The sequence below is a fragment of the Amblyraja radiata genome, unplaced genomic scaffold (genome assembly GCF_010909765.2).
Source record: "Amblyraja radiata isolate CabotCenter1 unplaced genomic scaffold, sAmbRad1.1.pri S118, whole genome shotgun sequence".
Taxonomy (NCBI): Eukaryota; Metazoa; Chordata; class Chondrichthyes; order Rajiformes; family Rajidae; genus Amblyraja; species Amblyraja radiata.
Window position 1 is genome coordinate 898,872 of NW_022630104.1, and position 23,834 is coordinate 922,705.

The 23,834-nt window shown below is 45.5% G+C and overlaps 1 protein-coding gene across 1 annotated transcript in view; it reads right to left on the reverse strand.

Moving 5' to 3' along the window:
• Nucleotides 1-23,834, reverse strand: part of LOC116969185 (NACHT, LRR and PYD domains-containing protein 3-like) — a 29,893-nt gene that overhangs the window by 690 nt on the left and 5,369 nt on the right. The window contains exons 2-3 of the mRNA XM_033016101.1: nt 8,226-8,291; nt 387-955 (exon numbers count right to left, since the gene is read on the reverse strand). Of these exons, the coding sequence (XP_032871992.1) occupies nt 387-955; nt 8,226-8,271 (615 nt within the window). The 5' untranslated portion in view covers nt 8,272-8,291. The remainder of the gene's footprint in view (nt 1-386; nt 956-8,225; nt 8,292-23,834) is intronic.

Consider the following 23,834-nt stretch of genomic DNA (forward strand, 5'->3'; position numbering starts at 1 on the left):
ACTCGCTGCGAGCTCCGGTGTGTTTGTGTGAAGAAGGGGCCCAGTGTCTGGCCGAGGATCCAGCAGTAGGAGGGGTTGTAGCTCATGGTGTACAGGATCTCGTTCTCCTTCACATGTTTGAAAACAGCTGCTGCCACTGACTGATCTTGAAAATACCTGGTGAAATATTCCTTCCGTTCCTCACCATCAAATCCCAGGATTTCAGCTGAGACACTGATCTCTGCCTTTTCCAGCAAATGTAACGCAGTGGGGCGGGTGGTCACTAGCACTGAACACCCTGGGAGCAGTTTGTGCTGGATTAAACTGTACACAATGTCAGACACTTCACACCGGGATTCAGGATCTGGGCACTGGTGCTGAGGTTCTGTGTCTCTCCGAATGTCAGCAAAATCGATTCTACCCTTGAATTCATCCAGACCGTCGAATATAAACAACAATCCCTCTGGGTTCTTCCAGACCTCTCCTAGTATATTCCCAAAGTAAGGATACTGATGCAGAATCAGTTCCCTCAGGGTTATTCTGTCTTTAATCTTGTTCAAATCCCGGAATTTGAAACTGAAGACAAACTGGAAGTGTGGGTATATTTTCCCCGTGGCCCAGTCATGAACAATTTTTTGCACCATTGTTGTTTTTCCAATCCCCGGGAATCCGGCCACTGATGCTGTACTCCCAGATCCGGATTTATTCCGGGAAAAGCTGCTGTGGAACAATTGATCTGTCCTGACTTTTTCCAGTTTTCCCCGGAGACATTCCTCTCTCCACTCTTCATGGTCCCGGCCTCTTGCCAGCAGCTCATGTTCCACCAGTGTCCGATCTCGAACAGTGGAGATGATTGTGAGCTCAGCGTATTGATCAAGTAGCTGGACATCCTTAACCTTCTCTTTCATCAGGATGGTGTTTACGCTCAGTGTTTCAGTCTGTTCTCGCAGAGTCTCCTTGTGTTTCTGTTGAACATCTTGCACGGGAACAGGCAGATAATGGACATAATGTTAGATGACTCAACTCAAAACTCAACATTAAAAACTACAAGAATTAGTTCAATACCCTTCAATTAAATCAATTCACTGACTCTTTGGTTATCTACCTCTTTTGTTACATTCGGACTATCCTGATCAGACTTTCCTCGTTTTACCTTGCACTAAACATTATTCCCCCATAGTTTATACTGTAAATGGCTCGATTATAGTCATGTATTGTCTTTCTGCTGACTGGAAAACATGCAACAAAAGCTTTTCACCGTACCACATTACCTGTGACAATACACTAAAGTAAGCTAAACCTGAATCTACAGACAAAAAAGCAATCCATAGTGAATCCCCGTCACTCTAAAAATTGAGATGCGTAATGAATTAAAAGTATTGTATATGAAAGCGCGAAGTATAAGAAGTAAAGTAGATGAGCTTGAGGCTCAGTTAGAGGTCGGTAGATATGGCATTGTGGGGATTACTGAGATGTGGCTGTGGAAGGATCGGGCCAGGAAACTTAATATTCAGGGTTATACAAAGGACAGGCAGGTGGGCAGAGGAGGGGGGGTAGCTCTGCTGGTGAGGGATGGAATTCAGTCCCTTGCGAGGGAAGACATAGGGACTGACGAGGTAGAGTCACTGTGGATTGAGTTGAGGAATTGTAAAGGCAAGAAGACATTAATTGGTGTTATGTACAGACCCCCAAATAGTAGCCCGGATGTAGGGTGTAAGTTGCAGCAGGAGTTAAAACTGGCATGTAACAAAGGTAATGCCACTGTGGTGATGGGGGATTTCAATATGCAGGTAGACTGGGATAATCAGGTTGGTTCAAGACCCCAAGAAAGAGAGTTTGTAGAATGCCTCCGAGATGGATTCTTAGAGCAGCTTGTAATGGAGCCGGCCAGAGAAAAGGCAATTCAGGATTAGTGTTATCCAATGAGCCAGATATGATAAGAGAACTCGAGGAAAAGGAACCGCTTGGAGGTAGTGATCATAATATGATTAGTTTTTATCTGCAATTTGAGAAGGAGAACGTTAATCGGAAGTGGCAGTGATGCAGTTGAACAAAGGAGACTATGAAGGCATGAGAGGGAAGCTGGCCAAGGTAGACTGGAAATGGATCCTAGCAGGAATGACGGTGGAACAGCAATGGCAGGAATTTAATGCCATAATCCGGAAGACGCAGGATCATTTAATTCCAAAAAAGAAGAAAGATTCTAAGGGGAGTAGGAGGCAACCGTGGCTGACAAGAGAAGTTAGGGATAGAATAAAACTAAAAGAAAAGATGTACAACACAGCAAAGAGTAGCCAGAAACCAGAGGATTTGGAAATTTCATAGGACAACAGAAGGAAACAAAACAGGCAATACGGGCTGAAAAGATGACGTACAAAGGGAAGCTGGCCAGGAATATAAAGAAGGACAGTAAAACCTTCTTTCGATATGTTAAGGGAAAAAGAGTAGCAAAGTCAAATGTGGGTCAGACAGCTCCAGCAGACTCCGCCCAGGACAGGAAGGCTCTGCAGGAACGGAAGGGACGTCACGACCGCAGTGACACAGGTGCGGCCCGGGCTGTCGCCGAGGGAGGACGGACGGAGCCGCGGCTCGAGAGGCTAACAGAGACCAAGAGGTTTGCCACGCACTGCAAGGGAGCAGTGGACCAGACAGGAAGAGCGGACGGAATTACCACTAGACAGCCAAACCAGTAGGTAATTTACGGCTGGGGTGAGTACTTTCCCATTTATAGGAGGTAGGATTATATAAATAAGGGGTGTATCAATACAGTAATCCGGGTAGGGGATTCTTAAATAGGACCAGTTAATTACTTATATAAGATGGGCGGCCAGGAGATGTGCCAATACTGTGAGATGTGGGAATTTGTCGACACCATTGATGTAGATGATCCCTACAGCTGCAGTAAGTGTTTGAGGCTAGCGGAACTCGAGCTCCGCATTGATGAGCTGGAGACCCAACTTCATACGCTGCGGTACATCAGGGAGGGGGAGTATTACCTGGATGTTTTGTGCCAGGGGATGGTCACACCGACCAGTTTAACTAATTCAGTAGTTAGTGAGCAAGGAAAGGAAGGTGTGGCCATAAGCGAGGCAGGTAGGGGGAACCAGGAGGAGATGCGGCAGGAGCCACAGCCCTTGTCCCTGACGAGCATGACCGAGGCTCTTACTCAATGTGAGGACGGGATCAGGGGCTGTGGGAGGGATGAGCAACCTGGCTGCAGCACCGTGGATCAGGGGGCCATTCAAGAGGGGGGAGTTAGAAGAAATGCCGTTGTGATAGGGGATAGTATTATTCGGGGGGTAGATAAGGTTCTCTGCGGCCAGCAGAACTTGTCCCGAAGGCTGTGTTGCCTACCCGGTGCTAGGGTTAAGGATATCTCTGCGATGCTGGAGAGAAATTTGCAGAGGGAGGGGGAGGATCCAGTGGTCGTGGTCCATGTGGGGACCAATGACATAGGAAGGACGAGGAAGGAGGATCTGCTGAAGGAGTTTGAGCAGTTAGGGAATAAATTAAAAAGCAGAACCTCGAGGGTACTGATCTCCAGATTGCTACCTGAGCCACGGGCCAAATCGGCGAGGGTACGTAAAATTAAAAAGCTGAATGCGTGGCTCAAAGACTGGTATGGGAAAAATGGGTTTGGTTTCTTGGGCCACTGGCACCAGTACTGGGACAGGGGGGATCTGTTCTGTAAGGACGGACTTCACCTGAACGGTGCTGGGACTGGGGTCCTGGCAAATCATATAACTAGGGCAGTAGAGAGGTCTTTAAACTAAGTAGCGGGGGGGAGGTATCAAGGGGGGTAATAACGGCAGGGGTAGAGGAAATAGAGCAGGGTATCAGTGGGGAAGCGGAAAATCAAAATGTGACAGGAGGATCCAGAATGTGTGAAGATAAAGCTCTAGATGTAAAAGGGGCAAAAACGGAAAGGAAGGGTAGTAAAAATCATCTGAAAGTGCTTTATCTAAATGCACGGAGTATTCGAAATAAGATAAATGAATTAACGGTGCAATTAAGTATATATAGTTATGATATCGTGGCCATTACGGAGACATGGCTGCAAGGGGATCAGGACTGGGAGTTAAATATAGAGGGGTACTCGACAATTAGAAAAGATAGACAGGAAAGAAAGGGAGGAGGGGTGGCCCTTTTAATAAAGGAGGGAATAACGGCAATAGAGAGGAAGGATATTGCGTTGAAGGATCAGGATAGTGAAACAGCTTGGGTACAGATAGAGAATAACAAGGGGGAAAAAACACTAGTGGGTGTAATTTATAGACCTCCAAATAGCTGTGACGCTGTTAGTCAGAACATAAATCTGCAAATAGTTGACGCATGTAAAAAGGGAACTGCTGTAATCATGGGGGACTTCAATTTTCATATTAATTGGGCAAACCAAACTGGGCAGGGTAGACTAGAGGAAGAGTTTATAGAATGTATTAGAGACGGGTTCCTAGAACAGTATGTCACAGAACCGACAAGGGGGGAGGCAATCTTGGATCTGGTCCTGTGTAATGAAGCAGGATTAATTAAAAATGTCATAGTTAGGGACTCGTTGGGAACAAGTGACCACAATATGGTCGAATTCCATATTCAAATAGAAGGGGAGCAGGTTGAAACTCAGGCTAGGGTGCTTAGTCTAAATAAGGGGGATTATGAAGGTATGAGGACTGAGCTGATCAAAGTTGACTGGGATAGCAGACTCAAGAATAAGACGGTACATGAGCAGTGGTGTACGTTTAAGGATCTACTGTATAACCTTCAAGAAAAATTTATTCCTATGAAGAAAAAAAGGGGTAAGGGTAAGAACAGTCAGCCATGGCTCAGTAAAACTATAAAGGATAGTATTCGGCTGAAGGCAAGGGCATATAAGGTAGCCAGAGATAGTGGGAGGGTAGAGGATTGGGAAGCATTTAAAGGTCAGCAAAAAATAACTAAGAGATTAATTAAGACGGGGAAAATAGACTATGAAAGGAATTTAGCGAACAACATAAAAACTAATAGTAAGAGTTTTTATAGCTATATAAAAAGACAAAGGGTGGCTAAGGTAAACGTTGGTCCATTGGAGGGTGAGACTGGAGAGTTGTTGGTGGGGAACATGGAAATGGCAAAGGCATTAAACGAGTATTTTGTATCAGTCTTCACCATAGAAGACACAACAAATATTCCAACGCTGGATAAACAGGGGGCGGTAGGAATGGAGGAGCTAAATACTATTAAGATCACCAAGGAGGTGGTATTAGGGAAATTAATGAGACTGAAGGAGGATAAATCCCCTGGGCCTGATGGATTACATCCAAGGGTCTTGAGGGAGATAGCGGTGGGGATTGTGGATGCATTGGTGATAATTTTCCAAAACTCCCTGGAGGCAGGAACGGTCCCAGTGGATTGGAAAATGGCCAATGTAACACCTATATTTAAAAAAGGAAGTAAACAGAAGGCGGGTAACTATAGACCGGTTAGTCTAACATCGGTGGTGGGTAAAATGTTAGAGACAATTATTAAAGAAACACTAACGGGGCACTTGGATAAACATGACTTCATCGGACAGAACCAGCATGGTTTTGTGAAGGGGAAGTCCTGTTTAACGAATCTGCTCGAATTCTTTGAGGAAGTAACAACCCGGGTGGATAAAGGGGAACCTGTGGATGTGGTATACTTGGACTTCCAAAAGGCTTTTGACAAGGTGCCACATAAGAGACTATTGCTAAAAATAAAAAATTATGGGATTGGGGGTAATATATTAGCATGGGTAGAGGATTGGCTAACAAATAGGAAGCAGAGAGTGGGGATAAATGGTTCATACTCGGGATGGCAACCGGTAACTAGCGGGGTTCCGCAAGGGTCGGTGCTGGGACCCCAGTTGTTCACAATTTATATAAATGATTTGGAGGAGGGAACCAAGTGTAATATATCAAAATTTGCGGACGATACAAAAATGGGAGGAAAAGTAGGGGATGAGGAGGATAGGAAGAGTCTGCAAAAGGATATAGATAAGCTAGGTGAGTGGGCAACAACTTGGCAGATGAAATTTAATACTAATAAATGTGAAGTCATTCACTTTGGGAAAAAAAATGATAGGGCAAGTTATTTTCTAAATGAGGAGGAGCTGCGTTGTAATGCAACGCAAAGGGATCTAGGGGTATTAGTACATGAATCACTAAAAGTTAGTATGCAGGTGCAGCAAGCAATCAGGAAGGCCAATGGAGTTTTGGCCTTTATTGCTAGGGGGATTGAGTATAAAAACACGGAGGTCTTGCTGCAGCTGTACACAGTATTAGTGAGACCACATTTGGAATACTGTGTACAGTTCTGGGGTCCATACTTAAGAAAGGATGTACTAGCCCTGGAGGCAGTGCAGCGAAGGTTTACAAGATTAATTCCTGCAATGAGGGGATTGACATATGAGGAAAGGTTAAGTAGGCTGGAACTCTACTCTTTGGAGTTTAGAAGAATGAGAGGCGATCTCATTGAAACATATAAGATCGTGAGGGGCCTTGATCGGGTGGATGCACCGAGGATGTTCCCAATGATCGGGGAAACTAGAACTAGGGGACATAGTTGCAGAATAAGGGGGGGCTCTTTTAAAACTGAGATGAGGAAGAACTTCTTCACCCAGAGGGTGGTTAATTTATGGAATTCACTGCCCCAGGGAGCAGTGGAAGCAGAAACGTTAAATATATTTAAGTCTAAAATAGATGGTTTTTTAGCTGCCAAGGGGATAAGGGGCTACGGGGAGAGGGCAGGGATATGGACCTAGGTATGGTTAGTATAGTAAGACCTGAGTGATCTCCTGGACAAGTGTCGATCGCCTGGATTGGGGTCGGAGAGGAATTTCCCGGATTTTTTTTCCCGAATTGGACCTGGGTTTTTATCCGTTTTTTTGCCTCCCCCAGGAGATCACGCGGTTCTTGGGGTGGAGAGGGGTGATAGCGGTATAAAGGGGAGGGTAGTGTCTTGTGTTCTGTGTCTTGTGTCTACTGTTTGTGGGTAAGTGTGTCTGTTTAGTGTTCAGCCATGAGCGAATGGCGGTGCGGGCTCGACGGACCTGGTGGTCTACTCTCGCACCTACTTTCTATGTTTCTATGTTTCTATGTGGGTCCCTTGAAGGCAGACACGGGTGAAATTATTATGGGCAACAAGGAAATGGCAGAAAAGTTGAATAGGTACTTCGGATCTGTCTTCACTAAGGAAGACACAAACAATCTCCCAGATGTACTGGAGGACAGAGGATCTAAGGGGGTAGAGGAACTGAAAGAAATATTCATTAGGCGAGAAATAATATTGGGTAGGCTAATGGGACTGAAGGATGATAAATCCCCTGGGCCTGAAGGTCTGCATCCCAGGGTCCTCTGGGAGGTGGCTCTAGAACTAGTGGACGCATTGGTGATCATTTTCCAATGTTCAATAGATTCAGGATCAGTTCCTGTGGATTGGAGGATAGCTAATGTTATCCCACTTTTCAAGAAAGGAGCGAGAGAGAAAACGAGGAATTACAGACCAGTTAGCCTGACTTCGGTGGTGGGAAAGATGCTGGAGTCAATTATTAAAGAGGTAATAATGGGGCATTTGGATAGCAGTAAAATGATTAGTCCAACTCAACATGGATTTATGAAAGGGAAATCATGCTTGACTAAACTTCTGGAATTTTTCGAGGATGTGAAGTACAGTGTAGGTTCACGAGACTGATCCCTGAGATGGCGGGACTGTCATATGAGGAAAGATTGAACAGTCTAGGCTTCTATTCACTGGAGTTTAGAAGGATGAGGGGGCGATCTTATAGAAACATATAAAATTAAAAAGGACTGGACAAGCTAGATGCAGGAAAAATGTTGAGCGATTCTTAGAATGAAGGGGAGGTATTTTAGGACTGAGGTGAGAAAAAACGTTTTCACCCAGAGAGTTGTGAATTTGTGGAATTCCCTGCCACAGAGAGCAGTGGAGGCCAAGTCATTAGATGGATTTAAGAGAGAGTTCGATAGAACTCTAGGGGCTAGTGGAGTCAAGGGGTATGTGGAGAAGGCAGGCACGGGTTATTGATAGGGGATGATCAACCATGATCACAATGAATGGCGGTGCTAGATCGAAGGGCCGAGTGGCCTCCTCCTGCACCTATTTTCTATGTTTCTATGTTTCTAATTGCTTAGCCTTTAATCTTCTGATTTCCCATTCTGCAAAGCTATGAACAGTTTCGGTATTACATCAATTCTAACAAGTCATTGTTGTGAACTGTACATTTCAACTCTTACCTTTCATATGAGAGGGTAATTCAGTTAAACCTCTGGTGATGTTCATGTATTCTTGAGGATCAGGACCTGTTCAAATCAACGAGCATTCATTAAACCAGACTTGAATAACAATGTTAACTCCATGTGTTTCAATGTGATATTCAGTTCAGTGTTGATTTACCGTACCGAGCTCCTAGATTTCTTTCAGTATTTTGTCCAGCTTTGGTAATTCATTCTGCATTTTCACAAAGGATTCCCACATCACCTGCCGGGCACGGTTGCCATTCCCCATCACCAGACTGAGGCAATCAAGGATATTCACAAAACCAAACCATTAAATCTCCCGTCATCCCAGAGCACCAACTGCCATTAAACAAGACCAAATAACGGTCCCTACATCATCAACTCGCTAAATATCAATAATCTTTGCGACTACTATTCCCTTTACCCGATAAGGGAATGAAATAGATTACCACCCAACACATAGAAACATAGAAACATAGAAATTAGGTGCAGGAGTAGGCCATTCGGCCCTTCGAGCCTGCACCGCCATTCAATATGATCATGGCTGATCATCCAACTCAGTATCCCGTACCTGCCTTCTCTCCATACCCTCTGATCCCCTTAGCCACAAGGGCCACATCTAACTCCCTCTTAAATATAGCCAATGAACTGGCCTCGACTACCCTCTGTGGCAGGGAGTTCCAGAGATTCACCACTCTCTGTGTGAAAAAAGTTCTTCTCATCTCGGTTTTAAAGGATTTCCCCCTTATCCTTAAGCTGTGACCCCTTGTCCTGGACTTCCCCAACATCGGGAGCAATCTTCCTGCATCTAGCCTGTCCAACCCCTTAAGAATTTTGTAAGTTTCTATAAGATCCCCTCTCAATCTCCTAAATTCTAGAGAGTATAAACCAAGTCTATCCAGTCTTTCTTCATAAGACAGTCCTGACATCCCAGGAATCAGTCTGGTGAACCTTCTCTGCACTCCCTCTATGGCAATAATGTCCTTCCTCAGATTTGGAGACCAAAACTGTACGCAATACTCCAGGTGTGGTCTCACCAAGACCCTGTACAACTGCAGTAGAACCTCCCTGCTCCTATACTCAAATCCTTTTGCTATGAAAGCTAACATACCATTCGCTTTCTTCACTGCCTGCTGCACCTGCATGCCCACTTTCAATGACTGGTGTACCATGACACCCAGGTCTCGCTGCATCTCCCCTTTTCCTAGTCGGCAACCATTTAGATAATAGTCTGCTTTCCTGTTTTTGCCACCAAAATGGATAACCTCACATTTGTCCACATTATACTGCATCTGCCAAACATTTGCCCACTCACCCAGCCTATCCAAGTCACCTTGCAGTCTCCTAGCATCCTCCTCACAGCTAACACTGCCCCCCAGCTTCGTGTCATCCGCAAACTTGGAGATATTGCCTTCAATTCCCTCATCCAGATCATTAATATATATTGTAAATAGCTGGGGTCCCAGCACTGAGCCTTGCGGTACCCCACTAGTCACTACCTGCCATTGTGAAAAGGACCCGTTTACTCCTACTCTTTGCTTCCTGTTTGCCAGCCAGTTCTCTATCCACATCAATACTGAACCCCCAATGCCGTGTGCTTTAAGTTTGTAAACTAATCTCTTATGTGGGACCTTGTCGAAAGCCTTCTGGAAGTCCAGATACACCACATCCACTGATTCTCCCCTATCCACGCTACTAGTTACATACTCGAAAAATTCTATAAGATTCGTCAGACATGATTTACCTTTTGTAAATCCATGCTGACTTTGTCCAATGATTTCACCACTTTCCAAATGTGCTGCTATCCCATCTTTAATAACTGACTCTAGCAGTTTCCCCACTACCGATGTTAGACTAACTGGTCTGTAATTCCCCGTTTTCTCTCTCCCTCCCTTCTTAAAAAGTGGGGTTACGTTTGCTACCCGCCAATCCTCAGGAACTACTCCAGAATCTAAAGAGTTTTGAAAGATTATTACTAATGCATCCACTATTTCTGGAGCTACTTCCTTAAGTACTCTGGGATGCAGCCTATCTGGCCCTGGGGATTTATCGGCCTTTAATCCATTTAATTTACCCAACACCACTTCCCGGCTAACCTGGATTTCACTCAATTCCTCCATCCGGCAGATTATTTATGTCTTCCTTAGTGAAGACGGAACCAAAGTAGTTATTCAATTGGTCCGCCATATCCTTGTTCCCCATGATCAACTCACCCGTTTCTGACTGCAAGGGACCTACATTTGTTTTAACTAATCTCTTTCTTTTCACATATCTATAAAAACTTTTGCAGTCAGTTTTTATGTTCCCTGCCAGTTTTCTTTCATAATCTATTTTTCCTTTCCTAATTAAGCCCTTTGTCCTCCTCTGCTGGTCTCTGAATTTCTCCCAGTCCTCCGGTATGCTGCTTTTTCTGGCTAATTTGTACGCATCATCCTTCGCTTTGATACTATCCCTGATTTCCCTTGTTATCCACGGATGCACTACCTTCCCTGATTTATTCTTTTGCCAAACTGGGATGAACAATTTTTGTAGTTCATCCATGCAGTCTTTAAATGTCTTCCATTGCATATCCACCGTCAACCCTTTTAGAATTAATTGCCAGTCAATCTTGGCCATTTCACGTCTCATACCCTCAAAGTTACCTTTCTTTAAGTTCAGAACCATTGTTTCTGAATTAACAATGTCACTCTCCATCCTAATGAAGAACTCAACCATATTATGGTCACTCTTGCCCAAGGGGGCACGCACAACAAGACTGCTAACTAACCCTTCCTCATTACTCAATACCCAGTCTAAAATAGCCTGCTGCTCCCGATGTGAATTCATTTAAAAAGGGGATTGAGCAACTAGATCTCCTCAATTTGGTGAAAAAGGCCCACTTCAAAATGTAATCACTACTCTGCTCACTCCAACCTGCGGCAGATAACTACTGATGAGCTGTTTGCGCAACAATCAACCAGAACCAGAACAGCAACCCTCATCCTGACTGTTCCTGCCCCCTAATTAGAATGCTCAAACAGAATATCGGAATAAGACAATGTGCTGGAGGAACTCAGTGGGTCAACCACCATCTCTGGAGGACAGAGATAGGCGATGTTTCAAGTCTGGACCTTTATTTAGGCTGCTTGTGGTGGCGGTGAGTGGGAAGAAATGTGGACAAGAGGAGGGACAGATCAAAGCCTGGTAAGTAAGTTGGATACAGGCGAGCGGAGTTGTTGATAGGCTGATAATTGGAGAAAAGCCAGAGATGAAAAGACAGGTGCGAAGAGTTGCAAATTGTGAAACGTGATGAATTAATATATGTGGAAAGGGAGGAGGGAAGGGAGAAAAAATGGTTAGCAACCGGAAAAAGCGTAAGTGTTCGGCAAAACAGTCGCCGAGTCTATGCTTTGTCTCGCCAATGGACAACCATTATAACTCTCTTCCCATTCCCATAGCAACCTCTCTGTCCTTGGACACATGCTCACTGAAGGAACAGCACCTCAAATTTTGCTTGGCTTGCCTATATTCCAATGGTTCTATTGGAGAACTATTGGTGAATTCTCCAATTTTACGTAACAATAACGCACACCCGCATTATTTCCCCCCCTCCCCCCTCCTCTCCGCTGTCTCACACCGATTTCTCCCCTCCACATTTCCTACCTCCTAATTCATTTCTTTATTTTCACAATCTCCAACACTCAATCCTTCTGCCTAACACCTTGATTTTTCATCTCTAGCCTTTGTTCAACCACCTACCTATCAAAAAAAACCTCAATAATATCCATCTCATTTGCCAGGCTTTGTGATGCCGCTCCTCTCTGCCAGTTTACGGCTGCGCACTACAATCAGTCTGACGGATTGGGGAGGCTGAGGCAGCGTGTGAGCAGGGGAGGGTTGCACAGCGTCTGACCCGGGGTGGATGTGTCAGTGGGCCCCAGGGCGACGGGACAGCGTGTGAGCTGGGAAGGGTGAACACTGCGAGTGTGACCATTTCCATCCAGGACTCAAAATTAGCGGTTGCCCGATTGCCAATGGAAACCCACAGACCCGCGTGGCAACCTAAAAGCCATTTTGCCCGGCTTGGCAAGCACCCGGGACGCCTCTCGTTTAATTCTGAGCGGCCCCCTTCTCTCTCTGTCACTCTCCGTCTACGCCCGCTATCCGTGTCCATATCTCGGGTCTCCGCCCGCTCCTCGTCCGTCAGTACGGCCGGCCGCCTTACACATGCACACAACCACGGCCAGCACCAAAGATCCTATAGCGTGGATCTTTGGCCAGCACATCATCGGCCGCGGCTGCCATTGCTGTCCACTCGCCGCGACCGCTGAAAACCAATGCAGACTCACTCGCTTGAGCTGGAGTAACTCTTGATCTTGGATTCCTGGTCCTCCAAAAATATTCGAAATGGAATTTAAACAGAATTGAAACACCACCACCAAACTCTGAAAAATAACAGCCTATTGCATTTTATCTGTTTATTAACTGTGTATATATATGGTCTATAGTATATAGACACACTGAACTTTTATCTCCTGTTCTGTATTATGTTTACATATTCTGTTGTGCTGCAGCAAGCAAGAATTTAATTGCCCTATCTAGGACACATGACAATAAAACTCTTGACTCTTGACTTGGACTTAAACAAAAAAGGGTCCTTGGGGAACAAAAGAGCCACCTTAAATTTAGTTGCGTCTGGTTGGGTAACTATGGTTAGGTGAAGACTATTCCATGCTTTAATTGTGCGGGGGAACTCCATGAAGCAGCCAGCATCTCTGGATAGAAGAAATTGGGTGACGTTTCGGGTAGAGACCCTTCTTTAGGTTTCCTCTGGTTTTAGTGTCTTTAGTTTAATTTAAAGATACAGTGTGGAAACAGGCCCTTCTGCCCACCGAGTCCACGCCGACCACTGATCACCCGTACACTAGTTCTTTCCCACACATCAGCGACGCAAGTCAAGAGTCAAGAGTGTTTTATTCTCTCGCGTCCCAGTTAGAACAATGAAATCCTTACTTGCAGCAGCACAACAGAATATATAAACATAGTGCTCTATAAACAATGTTATAAACAAGAAAACAAAACAGTGTATATTTATATATGAATATATAATTATACACACACACACACACACAAAATTTCCCTCCTGGGATTAATAACGTTCTATCATATAGTATCATCTGTGTAGGAAGGAACTGCAGATGCTGGTTCAAACTGAAGATAGACACAAAAAGCTGGAGTAACTCAACAGGTCAGACCGAATCTCTGGACAAAAGGAAAATATTACGTTTTGGGTTGGGTCTGAGAAAGGTTCCTGCACACCTTTGGAATGTGGAAGGAAACAAGAGCACTCGGAGAAAATCCATACGATCAAAGGGAAAAGGAGCAAACTCCATACAGACAGCACCCATATTCAGGATCAATTCTGGGTCTCTGGCAATTTTAGGCAGCAACTTTATGGCCAATGTACTGCCCCATTGTCTTGAACTGAATTAAAACCTACAGTAGGTGTAAAGGGGGACATAGCGTCACTTAGAGATTTAAGACTGAAGATGGATAGTTTCTTTTTTTTTAAGTAACCAAAGTTATCAACATATAATTTTTTGTGTGTTGGAAAATAAAATATAGTGGCACAGCTAGTGGACTTGCTGCCTTACGCCAGGGATCTGTGTTCAATCCTGTCCTCGGGCACAGTCTGTGTTGAATTTTCACATTCTCCCTGGAAGCGTGTGGGTTTCGTCCCACATCCCAAAGATGCATTGGCTTTGTAGGTTAACTTGTCTCTGTAAAATTTCCCCTAATGTGTAGGGAATGGGTGAGGAATGTGGGATAACAGAACTTGTGTGAATGGTGAGACAAAAATGCTGGAAAAACTCAGCGGGTAAGGCAGCATCTATGGAGCGAAGGAAATAAGCGAGGTTTTGGGGCGAGACCCTTCTTCAGACTGATGTGAGGGTGCAGGGGGGTGGGAAGAAGAAAGGAAGAGGCGGAAGCAGAGGAGAAAGCAGGGACTACCTGAAATTGGAGGTCACTTTTCATACCGCTGGGGTGTAAACTGCCCAAGCAAAATATGAGGTGCTGCTCCTCCAATTTATGGTGGGCCTCACTCTGGCCATGGAGGAGGCCCAGGACAGAAAAGTCTGATTCGGAATGGGAGGGGGAGTTGAAGTGCTGAGGCACCGGGAGATCAGGTTGGTTATTGCAATTCGAGCGGAGGTGTTGGGCGAAGCGATCGCCAAGCCTATGCTTGGTCTCACCGATGTAGAGCAGCTGACGCCTAGAGCAGCGGATGCATTAGATGAGGTTGGAGAAGGTGCACGTGAACCTCTGCCGCACCTAGAACGACTGCTTGGGTCTTTGAATGGAGTCAAGGGGGGAGGTAAAGCGACAAGTGTAGCATTTCTTGCGGTTGCAAGGGAAAGTGCCAGGAGAGGATGTGGTTTGGGTGGGAAGGGACAAATTGACCAGGGAGTTACAGAAGGAGCGGTCTCTGCGGAAAGCCGACAGGGGCGGAGATGGGAAGATGTGGCCAGTGGTGGGATCCCGTTGACAGACAAAGCTGGAGAAAATCAGCGGGTGAGGCAGCATCTATGGAGCGAAGGAATAAGCGACGTTTCGGGTTGAGACCCTTCTGCAGACTGATGTCGGGGGGGTCGGGAAAAAGAAAGGAAGAGGCGGAGACAGTAGGTGTGGGAGAGCTGGGTATGGGAGGGGAAGAAGGGAGAAAGAAAGGACTACCTGAAAATGGAGAAGTCAATGTTCATACCGCTGGGGTGTAAAGTACCCAAGCAAAATATGAGGTGCTGCTCCTCCAATTTGCGGTGGGCCTCACTCTGGCCATGGAGGAGGCCCAGGACAGAAAGGTCGGATTCAGAATGGGAGGAGGAGTTGATGTGCTAAGCCACCGGGAGATCAGGTTGGTTATTGCGAACTGAGTGTAGGTGTTGTGCGGAGCCCTCGCCAAGCCTGCACTTGGTCTCACTGAGGTTGGTCATACGTTGAATAATCCAACCAGAATTTTGTTTGGAAGTGGAAAGAAATAATAGAAATTGCATTATTTGCAACGTATAAAAGGAGAAGAGATACTGTATTGTAATATTTCTGCATGTCATTGTGGTATATATCATGTCTTGATTGGTGAAAATTATTAAGTTTGTGACTTTATTTGAAGCAGAAATAATATGTGAATGCTTCATTGACCATAATTCTGGCTGGTAACTACGCACTTCGTCCGAGCACATTATCGCACGTGTCATGCAAGCCGTCTTAAATGACCACCTAAACTGTCATTTGGCAACCTACTGGCTGGCAACAGGGGGAAAAAAGTTAAGCGAAAGCCCTGATGGCCCCCTACAATCAAGTCAAGTCAAGTCAAGAGACTTTGTCATGTGTCCCAGATAGGACAATGAAATTCTTGCTTGCTGCAGCACAACAGAATATTGTAGGCATAAATACATATCAGATCAGTGTGTCCATATAGCATAGAATATATCCCATTATATATATATATATATATATATATATATACACACACAAATAAATAAATAGATAAAGTGCAATAGGCTGTTATAGTTCAGAGTTTGAGTTGTGTTTGATAGCCTGATGGCTGTGGGGAAGTAGCTATTCCTGAACCTGGATGTACCAGATTTCAGGCTCTTGTACCTTCTACCTGATGGCAGTGGAGAGATGAGTGTGTGGCCAGGATGGTGTGGGTCCTTGATGATGTTGGCAGACTTTTTTGAGGCAGCGACTGTGATAAATCCCTTCGATGGTAGGGAGGTCAGAGCCGATGATGGACTGAGATGTGTTTGCAACTTTTTGCAACCTTTTCCGCTCCTGGGCGTTCAAGTTGATGAACCAAGCCACGATGCAGCCGATCAGCATGCTCTCTACTGTCTGAAGAATCGTGGAGGCTGAGGCAGCCTGTGAAAAGGGGAGGGTTGGATAGCATCTGACCCGGGGAGGATGTGACGGTGCGACCCAGGGGGATGGGACAGCATGTGACCTGGGAAGGGTGGGCACTGGGGGAATGTGATCATCTCCATAGCCGGTGTTCAGACAGAGAACAAATTACAGCAGAAAAACAGTAAACGAATGCACTGATGAAGAGGTGCATGTGCACCTGAGGCAACACTGTAGTTGATGCCAGCTAATCTTCCTAGGATTATCTTCCACATGCACGAACCACCCTGTTTACTCATGGATAATGGAAACGTTTTGTAATTACTCTCCTTCAACCAAGTCTGTCCCACCCATCACCATCGCTCCACTCTCTGTGGCCTCATGCTCCCTGGCTTCAATGTATACTTTGTCATGTGTACACAAGTTCAGTGATCATCCTCCTATACACGAGGATCAGGAGAGGAATGGATACACTATCTATTATAGAAAATAGATTAATGCACAGTCTTTTACCCAGAGGAGGAAAATCAAGAAACACAGGTTTCAGATGGGGTCGGGGATTTGATGGTGAAATCGGTACATGGATAGGATAGGTTTAGAGGGACATGAGCCTTACGCAGGCTTGTGGAACTATAGTAGATCGGCTATGTTGATTGATATGTCCAAGGTGGGCCGAAGAGCCTTGTTCCGTGCCGTGTTCCTCTATGACTCTGAGGCACAACTTGGACCATAATAACTCCAACAGTGCAGAATACACGGAGACCAAACACAAGAGTCACCACGTTTTATGCGCCATCTTATACTCTTAAATTTCTCAGAAAGTCTCTCCCTCACTGCATTAATGCACATCTGAATCTTCAATGAGGATGATTCATCACCTCTACGATCACTCCCTCTGTCCTTTCAACTATTGCCTGCAAGTTCACAGATCAGGAAGCTTTAGAAGGGTATGGGTCAAATGCAGGCAGGTGGGACCAGTGCAGATGGGGCATCTTGGGCCGAGGAGCCTGTTTCCTTGTTGTACGAGTCTATGACTTTATGATTTGGATTAATGAAGCAAAACCTGGAGATGATACATAGAACATAGAATAGCGCAGCACGGGAACTGGCCCATCGATGCCCCATATCTGCACCAACAATATTGTGCCAATTTGATCTAATCCCATCTACCTGCTCATGGACTGGATCCTCTGTTCCCTGACTGTCAGTCATGTGTCAGTCTAAACAGCGATTCCACCACCTCCCCAGGCAGGACCTTCCAGACCAAAGTCTGCGTAAAAATCTAGTCCAGCCTGTCCCCATTAAACATTCCTCTCTCCAGTCAGAGACATCCCCACCCTGGGAACAAGACTGATAATATCTATGCCCCTTATATTCTATACTTCTAATAGGCCTCCACTCAGCCTTCATTACTCAGATAAAACTATCCAGTAAATATGGTCTGCCTTAACAGACCATATTTCCAACTGATGTGCATTCTAGTGGATCATTTGACAGCTTTCCCCATGATCCACAATTCTGCAAATAGTTCTATTATTTTTTAATTTACTAACTCGACAACCTACATTTTTGTCCAAAATCATGGACATATTTAGAAATTGCAGAGGTTCCAGAACCATTATACCATCAAAACTGATCACCAAACTCGGTAACCTGGGCATCGACCCCTCCCTCTGCAACTGGATACTGGACTTTCTAACCAACAGACCCCAGTCTGTTAGGTTAGACAAGCACACCTCTTCAACCCTCACCCTGAACACCGGCGTTCCACAGGGCCGTGTGCTGAGCCCCCTCCTCTACTCCCTCTTCACCTATGACTGCACACCTGTACATGGTACTAACACCATCATCAAGTATGCAGATGATACAACGGTGATTGGCCTCATCAGCAACAACGATGAGTCGGCCTACAGGGAGGAGGTCCAGCACTTAGCAGCATGGTGCGCTGACAACAACCTGGCCCTTAACTCCAAGAAGACCAAGGAGCTCATTGTAGACTTCAGGAAGTCCAGGGGCGGCACGCACACCCCCATCCACATTAACGGGACGGAAGTGGAACGTGTTTCTAGCTTCAGGTTCCTGGGAGTCAACATCTCCGATGACCTCTCTTGGACCCACAATACCTCAACTCTGATCAAGAAGGCTCACCAGCGTCTCTTCTTCCTGAGGAGACTGAAGAAGGTCCATCTGTCTCCTCAGATCCTGGTGAACTTCTACCGCTGCACCATCGAGAGCATCCTTACCAACTGCATCACAGTATGTTATGGCAACTGCTCTGTCTCCGACCGGAAGGCATTGCAGAGGGTGGTGAAAATTGCCCAACGCATCACCGGTTCCTCGCTCCCCTCCATTGAGTCTGTCCAAAGCAAGCGTTGTCTGCGGATGGCGCTCAGCATCGCCAAGGACTGCTCTCACCCCAACCATGGACTGTTTACCCTCCTACCATCCGGGAGGCGCTACAGGTCTCTCCGTTGCCGAACCAGCAGGTCCAGGAACAGCTTCTTCCCGGCGGCTGTCACTCTACTCAACAACGTACCTCGGTGACTGCCAATCACCCCCCCACCCCCCGGACACTTATTATCACTTATTATTATTTATTCAAATCATTTGCTATGTCGCTCTTCCAGGGAGATGCTAAATGCATTTCGTTGTCTCTGTACTGTACACTGACAATGACAATTAAAATTGAATCTGAATCTGAATCTGAATCTGAATCTGATCCTTGCAGAATACTATTGGTCACAATCCTAGTCAGTATAACACTCCTCCACCACTATTCTTCAGAGGTAGACAAAAATGCTGGAGAAACTCAGCGGGTGAGGCAGCATCTATGGAGCGAAGGAAATAGGCAACTATTCCTCTCTCCTGTTTGCACTTGCTCTAAGCCCTTTGTTTTTGTTCTCTTCCCAGTCCATACAGTCTTCACCATTCTGCAGCATCCACTACCCTCCCATTTCACTCACCTGCTCCTTGAATGAGACTCGATGATTCCTTGTTTGATGAATCTCGGTCATGATGGATTTTGTCACTTGGGGCAGTTCCAGGGCCGTGAACCACGTCTCCTATTCCTCTCCCTCTGGACTGACATTGTTCCCTTTCCTCTTCGGCGGCTTCACATTCCATTGACGTTTTGCTCTCTAATGTTTATATGATAGAGGAGACATTCATGAAGTTGTGCTTGTTATCTCGCTTATGTTATTGGAAAGGGAACATCAACAGTTTGTTAGTTTTGTTACTGAGAGCAAAGGTTAGTGCGTTTTGCTGGCTTTGCAATTTAATAGGAGAAGGTTAAAGCTTGTCTTAGTTTCAGCTGAATCCATTTTGTAAGTTTAAATTTTTTTTTAAATTCCACACTGCCTCCTATATTCCTTTCTTTATTTTCACGATCTCCAACACCCAATCCTGCCTAACACCTTGATTTTTCATCTCTAGCCTTTGTTCAACCACCTACCTATCAAAAAACCCTCCTCAATAATATCCATCTCACTTGCTAGTGATACTGCTCCTCTCTGCCAGCTTACGGCTGCACTCTACAATCAGTCTGATGGATCGTGGAGGCTGAGGCAGAGCGTGAGCAGGGGAGGGTTGGATAGCGTCTGACCCGGGGCGGATGTGATGGTGTGACCCAGGGAGCATGGGCCCCAGGGGATGGGACAGCGTGTCACCCGGGAAGGGTGGACACTTGGGGAGTGTGATCATCTCCATAGCCAGCGTGCAGACAGAGAACAAATCACAGCAAAAAAAAGTTTGATGGATCTCGGTCATGATGGATTTCGTCACTTGGGTCAGTGCCAGGGCCAAGAACCACGTCTCCTAATCCTCTCCCTCTGGACTGGCATTGTTCCCTTTCCTCTTCGGCGGGTTCACATTCCATTGACGTTTTGCTCTCTAATGTTTATATTATAGAGGAGACATTCATGAAGCTGTGCTTGTTATCTCACTTATGTTATTGGAAAGGGAACATCAACAGTTTGTTAGCTTTGTCTACCTTAACTCAGATTATATTTCCTAGTGATATGTATTCTAGTGGATCATTTGACAGCTTTCCCCATGATCCACAATTCTGCAAATAGTTCTGTTGTTTTTGTACTTACTAACTCGATCACCTACGTTTTTGTCCAAATCGTGGACATGTTTATAAATTGCAGTGGTTCCAGAACTGATCCTTGCAGAATACTATTGGTCACGAACCTAGTCAGTATAACACTTCTCCACCACTATTCCTCTCTCCTGTTTCCCCTCGCTCTAAGCCCCTTGTTTTTTCTCCCTTCCCTGTCCCTCCAGTCTTCACCATTCTGCAGCGTCCACTCCCCTCCCATTTCACTCACCTGCTCCTTGGATGAGACTCGATGATTCATTGTTTGGTGAATCTCGGTCATGATGGATTTCGACACTTGGGTCAGTTCCAGGGCCGTGAACCACGTCTCCTATTCCTCTCCCTCGGGACTGACATTGTTCCCCTTCCTCTTCGGTGGCTTCACATTCCATTGATGCTTCGCTCTCAATCCCACTTTGCTTTTCTGTCATTGTTCCTGTGTTCTGACCAACTTCCTTTGATGAGGTGCCTGGCCAAAGTCTTTTGTAAAATTTACGCACACGAGTAAATTTCCCACCTGAAAAAAATATTAATTGCAGATTGCAGAGAAAACAGAATTGAGAAAACCACAGGTTTGGAATAGCCGGCAGCAATCTGTGCTGACATTCTGGGGCAAGTGGAAGTTGGTCTTAGCAACAGAGCAAGAAAACAGGTTCTTCAGCCCAACATAACCAAAATGCCCCCATCTAAGCCAGTCCCATCAGTCCATGGTTTGAACATAATCTCTCTAAACCAATCTGTCTTTTGGGGAAAAGATTTAATAGGAATCTGAGGGGTAACTTTCACTCAAAGAGTGGTGGGTGTATGGAACAATCTGCCGGAGGAGGTGGATGAGGCTGGGACTATCCCAAAGTGTAAGAAAGTTAGACAGGTTGATGGATAGAAACATAGAAAATAGGTGTAGGAGGAGGCCATTCAGCCCTTTGAGCCAGCACCGCCATTCATTGTGATCATGGCTGATCGTCCCCTATCAATGACCCGTGCCTGCCTTCTCCCCATATCCCTTGACTCCACTAGCCCCTAGAGCTCTATCTAACTCTCTCTTAAATCCATCCAGTGACTTGGCCTCCACTGCCCTCTGTGGCAGGGAATTCCATGAATTCACAACTCTCTGGGTGAACAATTTTTTTCTCACCTCAGGATTAAATGACCTCCCTTTTATTCTAAGACTGTGGACTTGCCCAACATTGGGAAAATGTTTCCAGCATCTAGCTTGTCCAGTGCTTTTATAATTTTATATGTTATATCTTTTCAATCTTTCCTCATATGGCAGTCCCGCCATCCCAGGGATCAATATCGTGAACCTACGCTGCACTGCCTCAATCACAAGGATGTCCTTCCTCAAATTGGGAGAACAAAACTGTACACAATACTCCAGATGTGGTCTCACCAGAGCCCTATACAACTGCAGAAGAACCTCTTTACACCTATACTGAAATCCTCTTGTTATGAAGGCCAACATTCCATTAGCTTCCTTCACTGCCTGCTGTACGTGTAAGCCAGCTTTCAGTGACCGGTGTTACAAGGACGCCCATGTCTCGCTGCACCTCTCCCTTACCTAACCTAACCCCATTGCAATAATAATCTGCCCCCTTGTTTTTGCCACCAAAATGGATAACCTCACATTTATCTATATTATACTGCATCTGCCATATATCTGCCCACTCACTCAACCTGTCCAGTCACCCTGCAACCTCCTAACATCCTCTTCACAGTTCACACTGCCACCCTGCTTTGTGTCATCTGCAAACTTGTTAGTGTTGCTCCTAATTCCCTCTTCCAAATCATTAATATATATGGTAAACAGTTGCGGCCCCAACACCGAGCCTTGCGGCACTCCACTTGCCACTGCTTGCCATTCTGAAAAGGACCAGTTCACTCCTACTCTTTGCTTCCGGTCTGCCAACCAATTTTCTATCCACGTCAACACCGTACCCCCAATACCATGTGCTCCAATTTTAGTCACCAGTCTCCCGTGCAGGACCTTATCAATGGCTTTGTGAAAGTCTAGATACGCTACATCCACTGGACCCCCTTCATCCATTTTACTTGTCACATCCTCAAAAAATTGCAGAAGATTAGTCAAGCATGATTTCCCTTTCATAAATCCATGTTGACTTGGACTAACCATTTTACTGCTATCCAAATGCCCCATTATTACCTAATAATTAACCCCAGCATCTTTCCCACCACCGAAGTCAGGCTGACTGGTCTGTAATTCCACGTTTTCTCTCTCGCTCCTTTCTTGAAAAGTGGGATAACATTAGCTATCCTCCAATCCACAGGAACTGATCCTGAATCTATTGAACATTAGAAAATGATCACCAATGCGTCCACTATTTTTAGAGCCACCGCCCTGAGGACCCTGGATGCAGACCATCAGGTCCAGGGGATTTATCATCCTTCAGTCCCATTAGCCTACCCAATACTATTTCTCGCCTAATGAAAATTTCATTCGGTTCCTCTACCCTCTTAGACCCTCTGTCCTCCAATACATCTGGGAGATTGTTTGTGTCTTCTTTAGTGAAGACAGATCCGAAGTACCTATTCAACTCTTCTGCCATTTCCTTGGTGCCCATAATAATTTCACCCGCATCTGCCTTTACGGGACCCACATTTGACCTTGCTACTCTTTTTCCCTTAACATATCGAAATAAGCTTTTACTGTCCTTCTTTATATTCCTGGCCAGCTTCCCTGCGTACTTCATCTTTTCAGCAAGTATTGCCTGTTTTGTTTCCTTCTGTTGTCCTATGAAAGTTTCCCAATCCTCTGGCTTCCGGCTACTCTTTGCTGTGTTATACATCTTTTCTTTCCCTAACTTCTCTTGTCAGCAACGGTTGCCTCCTACTCCTCTTAGAATCTCTCTTCCTTTTTGGAATGAGATGATCCTGCATCTTCCGGATTATGCGCAGAAATTCCTGCCATTGCTTTTCCACCATCAATCCTGCTAGGATCCCTTCCCAGTCTACCTTGGTTAGCTCCCCTCTCATGCCTTCATAGTCCCCTTTGTTCAACTGCATCACTGACACTTCCAATTTAACCTTCTCCTTCTCAAATTGCAGATTAAAACTAATCATATTATGATCACTACCTCCAAGCGGTTCCTTTACCTCGAGTTCTCTTATCATATCTGGTTCATTGGACAACACTAAATCCAGAATTGCCTTTTCTCTGGTCGACTCCATTACAAGCTGCTCTAAGAATCCATCTCGGTGGCATTCTACAAACTCTTTCTTGGGGTCCTGAACCAACCTGATTTTCCCAGTCTACCTGCATATTGAAATCCCCCATCACCACAGTGGCATTACCTTTGTTACATGCCAGTTTTAACTCCTGCTGCAACTTATACCCTACATCCGGGCAACTATTTGGCGGTCTGTCGATAACACCAATTAGTGTCTTCTTGCCTTTACAATTCCTCAACTCAATCCACAGTGACTCTACCTCGTCAGTCCCTATGTCTTCCCTCACAAGGGACTGAATTCCATCCCTCACCAGCAGAGCTACCCCCCTCCTCTGCCCACCTGCCTGTCCTTTCTATAGGATGTGTAACCCTGAATATTAAGTTTCCAGGCCCGATCCTCCTACAGCCACGTCTCAGTAATCCCCACAATGTCATATCTACCAACCT